This window comes from Saccostrea cucullata, unplaced genomic scaffold (genome assembly GCF_032062105.1).
Source record: "Saccostrea cucullata isolate Sc308-1 unplaced genomic scaffold, CSIRO_AGI_Scuc_v1 ctg90, whole genome shotgun sequence".
In the NCBI taxonomy this organism is placed as follows: domain Eukaryota; kingdom Metazoa; phylum Mollusca; class Bivalvia; order Ostreida; family Ostreidae; genus Saccostrea; species Saccostrea cuccullata.
The window spans coordinates 437,326-450,949 of NW_026940868.1; the positions used below are offsets into that span (position 1 = coordinate 437,326).

General features: G+C 35.0%; 1 protein-coding gene across 2 annotated transcripts in view; it reads left to right on the forward strand.

Annotated features, from left to right (window-relative positions):
- Window positions 1–10,919, forward strand: part of LOC134256513 (histone-lysine N-methyltransferase ASH1L-like) — a 38,611-nt gene extending 27,692 nt beyond the window's left edge. For both annotated transcript variants that reach the window (XM_062739149.1, XM_062739150.1), the window contains exons 16-24: window positions 6,402–6,561; window positions 6,681–6,772; window positions 6,905–6,991; window positions 7,180–7,418; window positions 7,552–7,636; window positions 7,782–7,963; window positions 8,154–8,226; window positions 8,385–8,543; window positions 10,361–10,919. In XM_062739149.1, the coding sequence (XP_062595133.1) occupies window positions 6,402–6,561; window positions 6,681–6,772; window positions 6,905–6,991; window positions 7,180–7,418; window positions 7,552–7,636; window positions 7,782–7,963; window positions 8,154–8,226; window positions 8,385–8,543; window positions 10,361–10,498 (1,215 nt within the window). In that variant the 3' untranslated portion in view covers window positions 10,499–10,919. The remainder of the gene's footprint in view (window positions 1–6,401; window positions 6,562–6,680; window positions 6,773–6,904; window positions 6,992–7,179; window positions 7,419–7,551; window positions 7,637–7,781; window positions 7,964–8,153; window positions 8,227–8,384; window positions 8,544–10,360) is intronic.
- Window positions 10,920–13,624: the final 2,705 nt, after the last annotated feature.

Here is a 13,624-nt window from a genome sequence, read left to right on the forward strand (position 1 = left end):
TTCAATCGCGCGCATTATTGTTTTCATTTAGACGATGTAATGTATGTCTACTTACAAAACACCAAAAAAAAACAAATAATAACCACCGTATGTCAAAAATATATAACTTTGCCGACCATATAAGCTCTCGATGTGCTTCAGACTGAAGTTCAGTAGCATGTGCATCCTACTTTCGTTTTAACAGGAAGAACTTCGCAAGGTTAAGGTCAAGTCAAGTTAACCAGAGTTTATATGCTAAAATATCGACAATTTCTAAGTAATTTTATGTCTACTAACACAAATTTATTATAATTATTGATATTTAACTATTTTTTGAATTTATTTCTTTATTTTCCTTTATATTAGAGCAAGTTAGAAGATATTTAATGCATGCGCGTTTTTTCCCTGTTTCCAAAAATAGCGGACTGACTTTCATCGTAACAAACGTTAAACACCTTCACTTTAAATCACAATTTCACAAATAATTCGCATATTTTCACATCTTCATTACCTATTTTTTAATGTGTTGTAGTTGTATAATACATTTTGATGGATTCTGAATAGTTCACAGGTCATTTATACGTTTTATACGACGTTATATGTGACGAAACGCTAATTCCAGACTCAGACCCAACATATTGGGTTCCCGCACGCAAGCGTTTGTGACGTCAGACCCAATATGTTGGGTTCCCGCACACAAAGGGTTAAGAGGGAGGGGGTTCAGAATATTATGGCCATAAAATATTGAGTCCCCCTGCCCTAACAATTTATCAAGGAGGGGGTTCAAAATATTATGGCCATAAGATATCGAGTACCCCTGCCCTAACAAACTTATCAAGGAGGGGGTTCAAAATATTATGGCCATAATATATTGAACCCCCATGTCCTTTAAAGATAACAGGGAGGGGGTTCAAAATATTATGGCCATAAAATATCGAGTCCCCCTGCCAGAACAATTTGTCAAGGAGGGGGTTCGAAATATTGTGGCCATAAAATATTGAATCCCCCCTGCCCTTTTAATTTATAAAGGGGGTGGGGTTCAAAATATTATGGCCATAAAATATCGATTCCCCTGCCCGTTTGATTTCAGAGGTAGGGGGTTCAAAATATTATGGCCATAAAATATTGAGTCTCCCCTGCCCTTTTAATATATAAGGGAGGGGTCCAAAATATTATGGCGATAAAATATCGAGTCCCCATGCCCTAACAATTTGTCAAGGAGGGGTTCAGAATATTATGGCCATAAAATATTGAATCCCCCTGCCCTTTTAATTTATAAAGGAGGGGGTTCAAAATATTATGGCCATAAAATATTGAATCCCCCCTGCCTTTTAGTTTATAAGGGAGGGGGTTCAAAATATTATAGCCATAATATATTGAGTCCCCTTGTCCTTTTTAGTTAAGAGGGAGGGGGTTCAAAATATTATGGCCATAAAATATTGAATCCCCCCTGCCCTTTTAATTTATAAGGGGGTGGGGTTCAAAATATTATGGCCATAAAATATCAATTCCCCTGCCCGTTTGATTTAAGAGGTAGGGGGTTCAAAATATTATGGCCATAAAATATTGAGTCCCCCCTGCCCTTTTTAGGTCACCTGAGTAACTCAGGTGACCTATTGCTATCCGTTTTCGTCCGTCGTCGTGTGTCGTGCGTCGTGCGTCATGTGTTAACATTTGAACATTTTCACCTTCTTCTCTGAAACCACTAAACCAATTTCAACCAAATTTGGTATACAGCATCTATGGGTGAAGGGGAACAAAAATTGTGAATTTCATGGTCCCTGCCCCCCTGGGGCCTGGGGGGTGGGGCAAAAACCACTAAAATTAGTGCAATCTTTAAAAATCTTCTTCTTTACTCCTGGACATCAAGCAGGCAAACTGTTGGCATGAATGTAATGAGCATTGAGTCCTCTACTTAAATTGTGAAATTCATGGCCCCAGGGTCAGGGGTTCTAGTGTTAGGGCGGGGCTATATAGATTATATAGTGAAAATGCATTTATTCTTTGAAAATCTTCTTCTCTGCTCCTGGGTATTAAATAAACAAACCAAGCACATAGTTATGATGAGCAAGAGTGCCTCTTCCAAAATTGTGAATTTTATGACCCCAGGGTCAGGGGTTCTGGTGTTAGGGCGGGGCTCTATTGGTCATATAGTGAAAATGCATTTATTCTTTGAAAATCTTCTTCTCTACTTCTGGGTATTAAATAAACTAACTAATCACATAGTTATGATGAACAAGAATACTTCTTCCAAAATGGTGAATTTTATGGACCCAGGGTCAAGGGTTCTGGTGTTAGGGCGGGGCTCTATTGGTTATATAGTGAAAATGCATTTATTCTTTGAAAATCTTCTTCTCTACTTCTGGGTATTAAATAAACTAACTAAGTACATAGCTATGATGAGCAAGAGTACCTCTTCCAAAATTGTGAATTTTATGGTCCCAGGGTCAGGGGTTTAGTTGTTAGGGTGGGGCCCTATTGATTATATAGTGAAAATGCATTTATTCTTTGGAAATCTTCTTCTCTGCTCCTAGGTATTAAATAAACTAACCAAGCACATAGTTATGATGAGCAAGAGTGCCTCTTTCAAAATTGTGAATTTTGTGACCCCAGGGTTAGGGGTTTAGGTGTTAGGGCGGGGCCCTATTGATTATATAGTGAAAATGCATTTATTCTTTGGAAATCTTCTTCTCTGCTTCTGGGTATTAAATAAACTATGTAATTAAATAGTTATGTTGATCAAGAGTGCCTCATCCAAAATTGTGAATTTTATTACCCCAGGGTCAGGGGTTCCGGTGTTAGGGCGGGGCTCTATTGGTTATATAGTGAAAATGCATTTATTCTTTGAAATTCTTTCCTTTGCTCCTGTGTTTTATGCCAATGATCCAAATATATATATTCATGATGAAGAAAAATGCACCTAGCAAAATGGTTATTTTTTATGCCCCCCGCCCCTTCCCTGGGTGGGGGTGAAGGGGGGGGGTAGAAAGTCTGAAAATAAATTAATGCTTTGAAATTTGCTCTTTGGTGTTAATCAACCATTTTATCATAAAATTTGCAAAATTTTGAAATATGTGGCCCCAGGATCAGTGGTTCCTTTGGGATGAGGTGTACAACTGGTTATAAAGTGGAAGTGCATTTTCTCTTAATGTTACTCTGATCTACCTCTGGGTATTAAGTAAATAGAGTAAGCATGCTAAGTCTATAATTATTATAAGCAATGGTACCTCTTTCAAAATTGTGAATTCCATGGCCTCTTGTTTAAAACATGAACCAAATTTAATTGTTTGAAAGTTGTTGCACAATACTCAGGTGACCTATAAGGCCCGTGGGCCTCTTGTAATATATAAGGGAGGGGTTCAAAATATTATGGCGATAAAATATCGAGTCCCCCTGCCCTAACAATTTGTCAAGGAGGGGTTCAGAATATTATGGCCATAAAATATTGAATCCCCCTGCCCTTTTAATTTATAAAGGAGGGGGTTCAAAATATTATGGCCATAAAATATTGAATCCCCCCTGCCCTTTTAGTTTATAAGGGAGGGGGTTCAAAATATTATGGCCATAATATATTGAGTCCCCTTGTCCTTTTTAGTTAAGAGGGAGGGGGTTCAAAATATTATGGCCATAAAATATTGAATCCCCCCTGCCCTTTTAATTTATAAGGGGGTGGGGTTCAAAATATTATGGCCATAATATATAATGAATAGGCTAACTCTCTAAACAATGCAATTAAATGCTCACGAAACTATTTTTGATAACAAATCAACAAAATTTTATCCCCACGAAAATTTGTGCTTCAACAGTATATCCACTATTTATCCGACTAAGGAAATATTGTGAGATTCATTAGTTTATCCCATAAAGTATAACTGGAATATTTGGTGTTTTATGAAGGGAGAGAGCAACTGGGAAATAAAAACCTATGGAATTCTAATGCCCTGTTCACACAGAAAGAAATTAGAATCAAAAATAAAGTTTCTACGAATTAGCTTTGCTTAGTGTTCACACAAAGAATTTAATGCGATTTAGTTTAATTCAAATTAGTTTACTGCACATTAAATAACTTCGCATTAGCCCCCCGCCCTCTTAACTAAAAAGGACATGGGGGCTCAATATTTTCTGGCCATAATATTTTGAATCACCCTCCCTCTTAACTTAAAAGGACAGGGGGAATCACCCTCCCTCTTAACTTAAAAGGACAGGGGGACTCAATATATTATGGCCATAATATTTTGAACCCCCTCCCTCTTAAATTTTAAGGGCAGGGGGACTCAATGTTTAATGGCCATAATATTTTGAACCCCCCTGCCTCTTAACTTAATAGGACATGGGGGTTCAATAGTTTATGGCCATAATATTTCGAACCCCCTCCCTCTTAACTTAATAGGGCAGGATGATTCGATATTTTATGGCCATAATATTTGAACTCCCTCCCTGATAAATTAATAGGGCAGGATGATTTGATATTTTATGGCCATAATATTTTGAACCCCCTCCTTGATAAAATAATAGGGCTTGGAGACTCAATATTTTATGGCCATAATATTTTGAACCCCCTCCCTCTTACATTAGATGGGCAGGGGAACTTGATATTTTATGGCCATAATATTTTGAACCCCCTCCCTGTTATCTTTAAAGAACATGGGGGTTCAATATATTATGGCCATAATATTTTGAACCCCCTCCCTTGTACATTAAATGGGCAGAGAGACTCGATATTTTATGGCCACAATATTTTGAACCCCCTCCTTGTTATCTTTAAAGAACATGGGGGTTCAATATATTATGGCCATAATATTCTGAACCCCCTCCTTGACAAATTGTTAGGGCAGGGGGACTCAATATTTTATGGCCATAATATTTTGAACCCCCTCCCCTTTACATTAAATGGGCAGGGGGACTCGATATTTCACGGCCATAATATTTTGAACCCCCTCTATGTTATCTTTAAAGAACATGGGGGTTCAATATATAATGGCCATAATATTTTGAACCCCCTCCCTCTTACATTAAATGGGCAGGGGGACTTGATATTTTATGGCCATAATATTTTGAACCCCCTCCTTGTTATCTTTAAAGAATATGGGGGTTCAATATATTATGGCCATAAAATTCTAAACCCCCTCGTTGACAAATTGTTTGGGCAGGGGGACTCAATATTTTATGGCCATAATATTTTGAACCCCCTCTTTGTTATCTTTAAAGAACATGGGGGTTCAATATATTATGGCCATAATATTTTGAACCCCCTCCCTCTTTCATTAAAAGGGCAGGGGGACTCGATATTTTATGGCCATAATATTTTGAACCCCCTCCCTCTTACATTAAAAGGGCAGGGGGGACTCGATATTTTATGGCCATAATATTTTGAATTCCCTCCCTGTTATCTTTAAAGAACATGGGGGTTCAATATATTATGGCCATAATATTTTGAACCCCCTCCCTTTTACATTAAATGGGCAGGGGGGACTCGATATTTTATGGCCATAATATTTTGAACCCCCTCTGTGTTATTTTTAAAGAACATGGGGGTTCAATATATTATGGCCATAATATTTTGAACCCCCTCCCTTTTACATTAAATGGGCAGGGGGACTCGATATTTTATGGTCATAATATTTTGAACCCCCTCCATGTTATCTTTAAAGAACATGGGGGTTCAATATATTATGGCCATAATATTTTGAACCCCCTCCCTCTTACATTAAAAGGGCAGGGGGACTCGATATTTTATGGCCATAATATTTTGAACCCCCTCCCTGATAAATTAATAGGGCAAGGGGACTCAATATTTTATGGCCATAATATTTTGAACCCCCTCCCTGTTATCTTTAAAGAACATGGGGATTGAATATATTATGGCCATAATATTTTGAACCCCCTCCTTGATAAATTTAAGGGCAGGGGACTCGATATTTTATGGCCATAATATTTTGAACCCCCTCCCTCTTACATTAAAAGGGCAGGGGGACTCCATATTTTATGGCCATAATATTTTGAACCCCCTCCCTTTTACATTAAATGGGCAGGGGGACTCAATATATTATGGCCATAATATTTTGAACCCCCTCCCTCTTACATTAAATGGGCAGGGGGACTCAATATTTTATGACCATAATATTTTGAACCCCCTCTCTCTTTTATGAAAAAGGTAGGGGTTCAATATATTATAAGGGGGTTCAATATATCGCAGCGAAAAAGTGAACCCGGGTTCAAAATATTATGCGATATATTGAACCTGGGTTCAATATATCGCGGCATCAAAATATTATGCTACACCGGTCGTATAGGACAAATCTCTATTTATAATGAAGTGATCCTTTTCTTTCTTTATGTATTTAAAATATTTCACTATCACTTGTATGTAGCATTTTTGTCTCCCAACTTATTCAATATGTTGACTTTGTCTGTTTGTACAGAGGTACAGTGGTCGGTCCTCGTGGATGGGTCAGCTGGTGGCAGAGCTCCGTAAGGTGTACGTCACGGCCAAAGCCGAGGCTTCCCCCATACTGGAAGACATTCTGGGAGAAGGAAGTCTTCAGTCCATGGAGAAGGAAACCACAGAGACAGAAACCATAGGTGAGAGCAGTTCTGGGATCAGGACTGGCGAAATGTCCATAATATTGAAATGATTTTCACTAAGATTGTATGTGTCTAAGGAAAAAAAGATAATGAAGATATTTTAATAATGGTTACAGAAGGACATGAAGAGGAAGAAGAAGAAGTAATTCGATGCGTTTGTGGAATTTTTCGAGATGAGGGTCTGATGATCCAGTGTGAAAAGTGCTTTGTAAGTTCCCAAGTTTTGAAGAATATCTACTGTACACTGTTAATATATTTTGAGTTTTGGTTCTGATTTATTGTATGTTTTTAGAATATAAACATTGACATGTTTGTAAGACTATTTTGCTATGTTTTGTAGATCTGGCAGCATTGTGACTGTATGAAGGTCAAGGGAGAGGTGGAGAACTATCTGTGTGAGCTTTGTCAGCCCAGATCTGTTGAAAAAGTAAGTCTATCCTCCCAGCAAAACTGATAACTTTATGACAGATATTATACGTTTTTTAAATAAAGGAATTCATATCTCTGCATTCTCTGTTTTGTGTGCAATTTTGAGTTCATATGCTTAGGGCTATTTTAATTAAGTGTGAAAATCCAAAAAGTAAATGAAGAATGATATGTTTCTTGTATGAATAGGAGATACTGGCTGACCCTCAACCGGATGATGCTACAGATGGCTGGACGTATTACATGACTCTGATGAGGGATGACATCCAGATTCGTGTAGGAGACTGTGTGTATGTGTTACGAGAGGTGCCCAAACCAGAGGACCGCATTCCTATTGATTCTGTCAAAACTTCATACAGAGTCATCTCCGAGATAGGACAGGATAAGCTTGATATCTTCCGCATTGAACGTTTGTGGAAAGATGAAAAGTAAGCTAATAAGGAGAAAAAATTTAAACCATAGACATTGTACCACATAGATAAGACATTCTCTTTTTGGAGGGCGAGGGAAGTAATTTATTGTTAGAGTAAGCCTGAATTTACTTCCATTTTTCTCTTTCAGTGGTAGAAACTTTGCCTTTGGTCATAACTACTACAGACCTCATGAGACATTCCATGAACCGTCCAGAAAATTCTTTCCCAATGAGGTTATTCTTTGTTCTTAGAATCAAGATTGTTCAAAAATGAATTGTTGATAAAAAGCAGTTTAATAAATGGAAGTGCTCTTTAAACAGAATGGACAATTTCAATTTATGTCACGTTAGGGTATTTAGTATATCGGTTTATTTTCAGGTGTTCAGAATGCCTATTTATGAAATCATCCCTTTTGATGCCATTGTTGGGAGCAGTTGTGTGATGGATTTGAATACTTTCTGTAAGGGACGTCCCAAAGGAACCCGTGAACAGGATATTTTTATCTGTGAATACAGAATGGACAAAACTGCTCATCTCTTCTATAAAATATCTAAACACCCGTGAGTCAGACATCTTAACTATGTTGAATCATTGTTTTTTCTGTTTTACCAATAAAGATAAATTATTTTTTTCTGATTTCTGTGAACAGATCTACTATTTTTAATTTTTTACATCAGACATTGGTTTGTTTGCGTGTAATTTTCATTTGCCATTTCTGTATAAGTTTTCATTAGGTATCTTAAATTACAGGTATGTCATCAATACAAAGTCCTACTGTTTTGACAAGTATGAGAAGAGACTGAATCCAAAAAGGACATACTCTGTAAGTCTCTTTCCACTAAAAAATATTGCACTGTCTATTAAAAATATTATCTCTCTAGTTAAAAAAAATAAGTTGTACAGGATGCCACTAGATATTCCTAAAGAAAACATCTATATTTGTGTAGATACCTATAGTTATTTTTTATGTCCTTGTTTTAGCCCCACGAAGTACCAGAGCAATACAGACGTAAGACTTCGTGGGAGGAGCGTTCACAATCGGAGATTCCCAAACGCAAGAAAACAATAAAGGAGCATTTACAAGACAGTGCTAAAACAGAAGAACAGAGAGAAATGATGGTCAAAATAGAGGAGGAGAAGGTACTCTTTATTAGACTCCTTTCTGAGTTATCAAATCCTTTTAGCTTATCTGAGCCAAACAAGCAGGTCAGCTTTTCTAACCAAAATTTGTCTGTTGTCTGTGTTAAATTTTCAAATTTTCATCTCTTCCTATAGAAACACTCGGTAAATTTCAACTAATTTCAACCATATTTAGTATCTTGAAATGGAAGGAATAATAGGGCATTCAAATCAAAGAGAATGCTCTCTTCAAGGGGAGAATAACAAGAAAAGACAATCAGGAGGGGTCAGAAAAGATGGAACTTTGCGGTCACCCAGTAGAGGACTTGATATCTAGTTTACTTAAGAACCTATAGAGCCTGGGGGAATCTAAAAGTAAAATCTCTAGAATAATGAGATGCCATGACAAGTGATATGAAGGTATAATGGGGATCTAAAAATTAAATCAAAATGATTTGGCAATGACAAGATATATTGATAATATAAGTATCCATAGGTAAAGCTGATTCAAGGTTTAAAATGATTAGGTAGTGTGTAGCTAAATAGACAAATGATATTTTACATAAGAAATAGAGTTGGGTATTGCGGGTGAAAACCATATTGCGATATATTGCAATATTTTACTCGAATATTGCAATATATTGCGATATATTGCAGATATATTTTTATTAAATTAAATTTGAATAAAAACTTATAAATTGTACTTAATTGATATATTTTAGAAGAACTCTTTACTCTTAAACAGAAAAATATGACACAACAACTACTTACAGACCATTTTACTGTAAATAGAATTCAAATAAACGTTAAAATTTGTGAAAAGCTTTGCCAAACGATAGCTTTAGTAGCCTTTGAGTTCTTCACAACCTCGAACTCTTCGGCCATTTTAACACACTAGAAACTAAAACCTAAACGTACTTTTCCCGCAAAAATATGACATAATATAGAGAAATAGATCAGGAAACCAGAGTTGTTAAACACTTTGATAAAATAATCCTGTGAATAAATATAATTTTATTGATAATTAATGGAAGCATTAAAGTAAATAGAATTAACGTCAATTTTTAGAGTCTAGATTTTCGGAATTTCAAAGATCAAACCATACCCGGACCCTTGTGTTAGTGTGAAACTTCGGATATCCGGTGTTGTTATTTGACACGAATAAAAATGTCTGTGGTGTTGTTGACGAGATAAAACACTTTATTTCAACATTTTCTTACAATTCAAAATTGTTTTATATATTCATATATATCGTAAAATACCGGTATCTGACTTTTATATCGCGATATATTGTCGCCATGAGATTTACCGCAATATACCGATATACCGGTAATATTGCGCACCTCTAATAAGAAAAAAAATTGAAGTTAAAAAAAAGCATGACATTGAAATGATATTTTAATATAAAAAAAGTATCACTGATGCAGATTCTTATTATTTCAAATCATGGCCCATGTTAGTATGGTGGGGCCACAATGAAGGGTATATTTATTTATCAGGAAAATGCAATATACATGTACTTTCAAGGTGTGTTAAAAAGGGAGGAAATTCTTTTTAAAAATTGAAGGACAACAGAGCCAAGATAAGTCAAGGGGGGTTTGGGCCATTGGCCTGCTTTCTTATTTTCCCCTTCATTTTGAGATGCAGTATTTCTCCCACTTTCTGCCTATTAGAAAAAAAACATACACACATTTAAGATTTGCTTATTCATATGTTTTAAAAGTTTGGAGTGTTATTGTTAATTTCATGCTTTGAAATTGATTCTTGCTATAAGGTTTTTTTGTCAGAAATTGGAAATCTTTGCATGCTGTATCTAATGGAAGTGTTTGTCTTAACAGAAAAAAGAAAAAACAGAACACATAAATGCTATTGCATTGAAACTTCTGGATCAAGCCCCAAAGAAACAAAGGTTGGATGTGTCATATCTCCTGGACAAGAAACGACAACAGAAAAAAACACATGTTCTGGATGTCTGAACAGCTGTGCCAAAGAAACTAACACTGCTGTAAAAACTGAGGTACTCCACCGAACAGTTCTAAATAGCCCTAAATACCAGAGAGTGGGAGAAAAAAGTAGGCCACAAAATGGATTCTTCTAATATTTACTTATTCTGCTGACTCAAAAACTGATTTGTTGATAAAGGTGCTGTGGGTCTACTTGGTAATAAAAGTGGTAGACTTTAAATGCTTTATGCCATTATATTGCCATTTGAACTGAGGGCTGCCTTGAGAGGGGGGGGTGTATATGAATATTATGAATTTAAATATCATCAGTTGTGTTTTCTAGGTTTACAGACAATTTACTGTATTTACAATAGTAGTGTTGTGAAGAAAAAAATCTGATCTACTTGTAATAAAAGAAATGTCTAAAAGCAGAAAATTCTCTTTAATACAATTTTATAAAGTGAATTCAAATTTTCTCAATTCCTGCATTGAGATTTAATGAAAGTGTCATGGGCAGCTTATGCATATATTTAAGAGATGTTCTCGTTCATAATTCAAAGAAGTGCCATACTACATTTACCAAATGACCGGACCTTGTTAATTCTTCGTTTGTATTTTTGATTTGTATTTACACAGTATTTTGAAATTCATAAAATGGGATCAGTTCCTCTGTATGCCTTTGCTTAATACTTGTGTTTGTGATGAGGACATGCATAATTCGATGAAGATATGGCAATTATTTATGTTTATTACATTTGCAAAAATGGCTGGTCTATGTATCTACAAATGGCTTTCATGTTAGTTGTTTGTGTACCTTGTTAATTGTTTGGAATTGACCTATGCAATCAGGATTGTTAACAGAGAGATACAGGCTGTACTGTATTCTGTATACATTGATGTAAATATATGTGTGCTTGTACATTATTATGTGTGCAATCTGCTTTGGTAGCTTTTATTATCCCATAATAGTTCACAGCTAAAGAGATTGTTCATCATATCTTATTTATTTCTTGGAGATGTACATAATTTTGAATCCTTGTCAATGAATGTAAAGTATCATACTCAGTACATTGATGGAACAAATATTCTTAGCTGTGTGACTCAATAGGGTCAAGTTATACACAACGCATAGATGTAAATACATGTAGAAGTTGAATGCCATTAGAAATTGCCCTGTATATAGGCAGCATATTTTGTATTACCAAAACTAAATTGTATCGGAAGAAACCAAAAGATGGCGCAATCTCAGATCCACAAGCATGAATAAATAATTTTGCTAGCACTTGACTGTTCTTCCTTACGATTTAGTGGAGGTTACAAAATAGATCATTATTATTTAAAGATTAACAGGGGTATTATTATGGCTGAATCAAAGAATAAAATTCTTGACATTATATTTATAACAATTGACTTGGGGAGTATCAAATACTCTTTTTTTGTTTGTTTGTTTGTTTGTTTGCTGGATTCTGTACATATTTGCCCAGCTTTGTACATTATGAATGACAATATTATTGTAATAATATCTTTAGATTTGTGTTCTGGAAACCAAAATTTTACCTGTGTACAGCCAGCCATCTTATTCGTATTTGTCATTTTTTAATCACCATGTGATGTCTACGCAAAAGGTTGTTCCAATTCCTTTTTTTCTTACATGTTCATTGTCATTAAGTAAGAATCACTTAATATTCATTTTAATCTTTTCAAAAAAATTTTAATAAAAAATATATTTCCTTGATTATTTTTGAATGTGCTAATTTTTATCAAGTAAATTTTTGTTAGCTATAAAGGGAAATTTAGTAAAGTTTATTTTAAAAAGTAGACAATGTAATAAATTTTTATTGATTAGTGGGATTTGGTGAATGTTTAGATTTTAGGAAAATTATAGAATCATAATTTTTTTTCAGAATGGTATATGTACTGTGTAAATATAAGTGCTGCAACAGATTAAATTGAACTTCATGAAAAAACATATATATTTAAAAAAAAAATTGATCTCTGTAATTCAGGGTGATCTCCCTTTATAGCTTATCTTGTGTTTGTTGCAGTGTATTTTATTGCAGATGAACAAATAGAATGACATTTCTTATTCAGTCTAGATTTTTACATGTTATCATTAACTCTACAAAATAGAAATATTTTGGATATCTCATTTTACACCATTCTTTTTAGCATTATAACTGTTGTTTTCACTGACTGTCTTACCCATGTAACTTACAATTTTAGTCATAAAATTGTAGTTTATGTGACAGTAAACATCATTGTTGCTTTATACTTTAGAAAAATGAATCTACTTGATGTACTTTGTCAAGTGAAAATAAAAATACTGTAAAATCTTATGATCTCGGCTTTTATTGACCAGAAAAGTAAGGAAATGAATAAGGGAGGTGATGAGTTTTAATGGCATTATTTAAGGAATGACTCTAATTCTTGGCCAAATTATTCGATATAACCTGGTTTGCGAAGCGGATTATAAAGCGTAAACTGACCCAAACCAGGTTATAAAAAGAGCGTAAACTGACCTAAACCAGGATATAATAATTTGGCCAAGAGTTAGAGTCATTCCTTATAATTTAATTTTAAAATAATTAAACAGCTGAGGATGTGAAATTGTGTTGCTTTTTATGAGTTCAAATTTACTGCTCATTAATACAACTGTAGAAACGTAAGCAAGGGGAGGTAATAACTGATATATAGACCTAGCAGCCATGATGTTTGTTTATATGAGGTAAGATCGAGCTACTGTTTGAAGTTGAAGGTGCATTTATTAAATATGGAATTTTCCATGAATCCGGAGGACTGGAAATGAGGGGATTACATGGATACAGATGATTCAGCTGGTTGTCAAGGGGATGTGTCCCCATACCAAACCAGATTATACAGAATAATTTGCGTTCCTTTTTGGAAATCAACCAAAGAGAGGCTAGAATACAAACAAAATTAAATTATTAGGAGATAATGTAATTTCTAGGAATAGAAACATTGACAGATACAGATATGATTTTTTTTTGCACTGTCTGACTTTTGGTGCTTTTGTGAAAATGAGGGGACATTGTCTAGCATGTCTATCCTAACAACTTTAATGCTTTAATGGACAAAACTTGTAAATAGGCATACATCATTTTCGATATCATCATCTATATATGATACATCAACACCAGG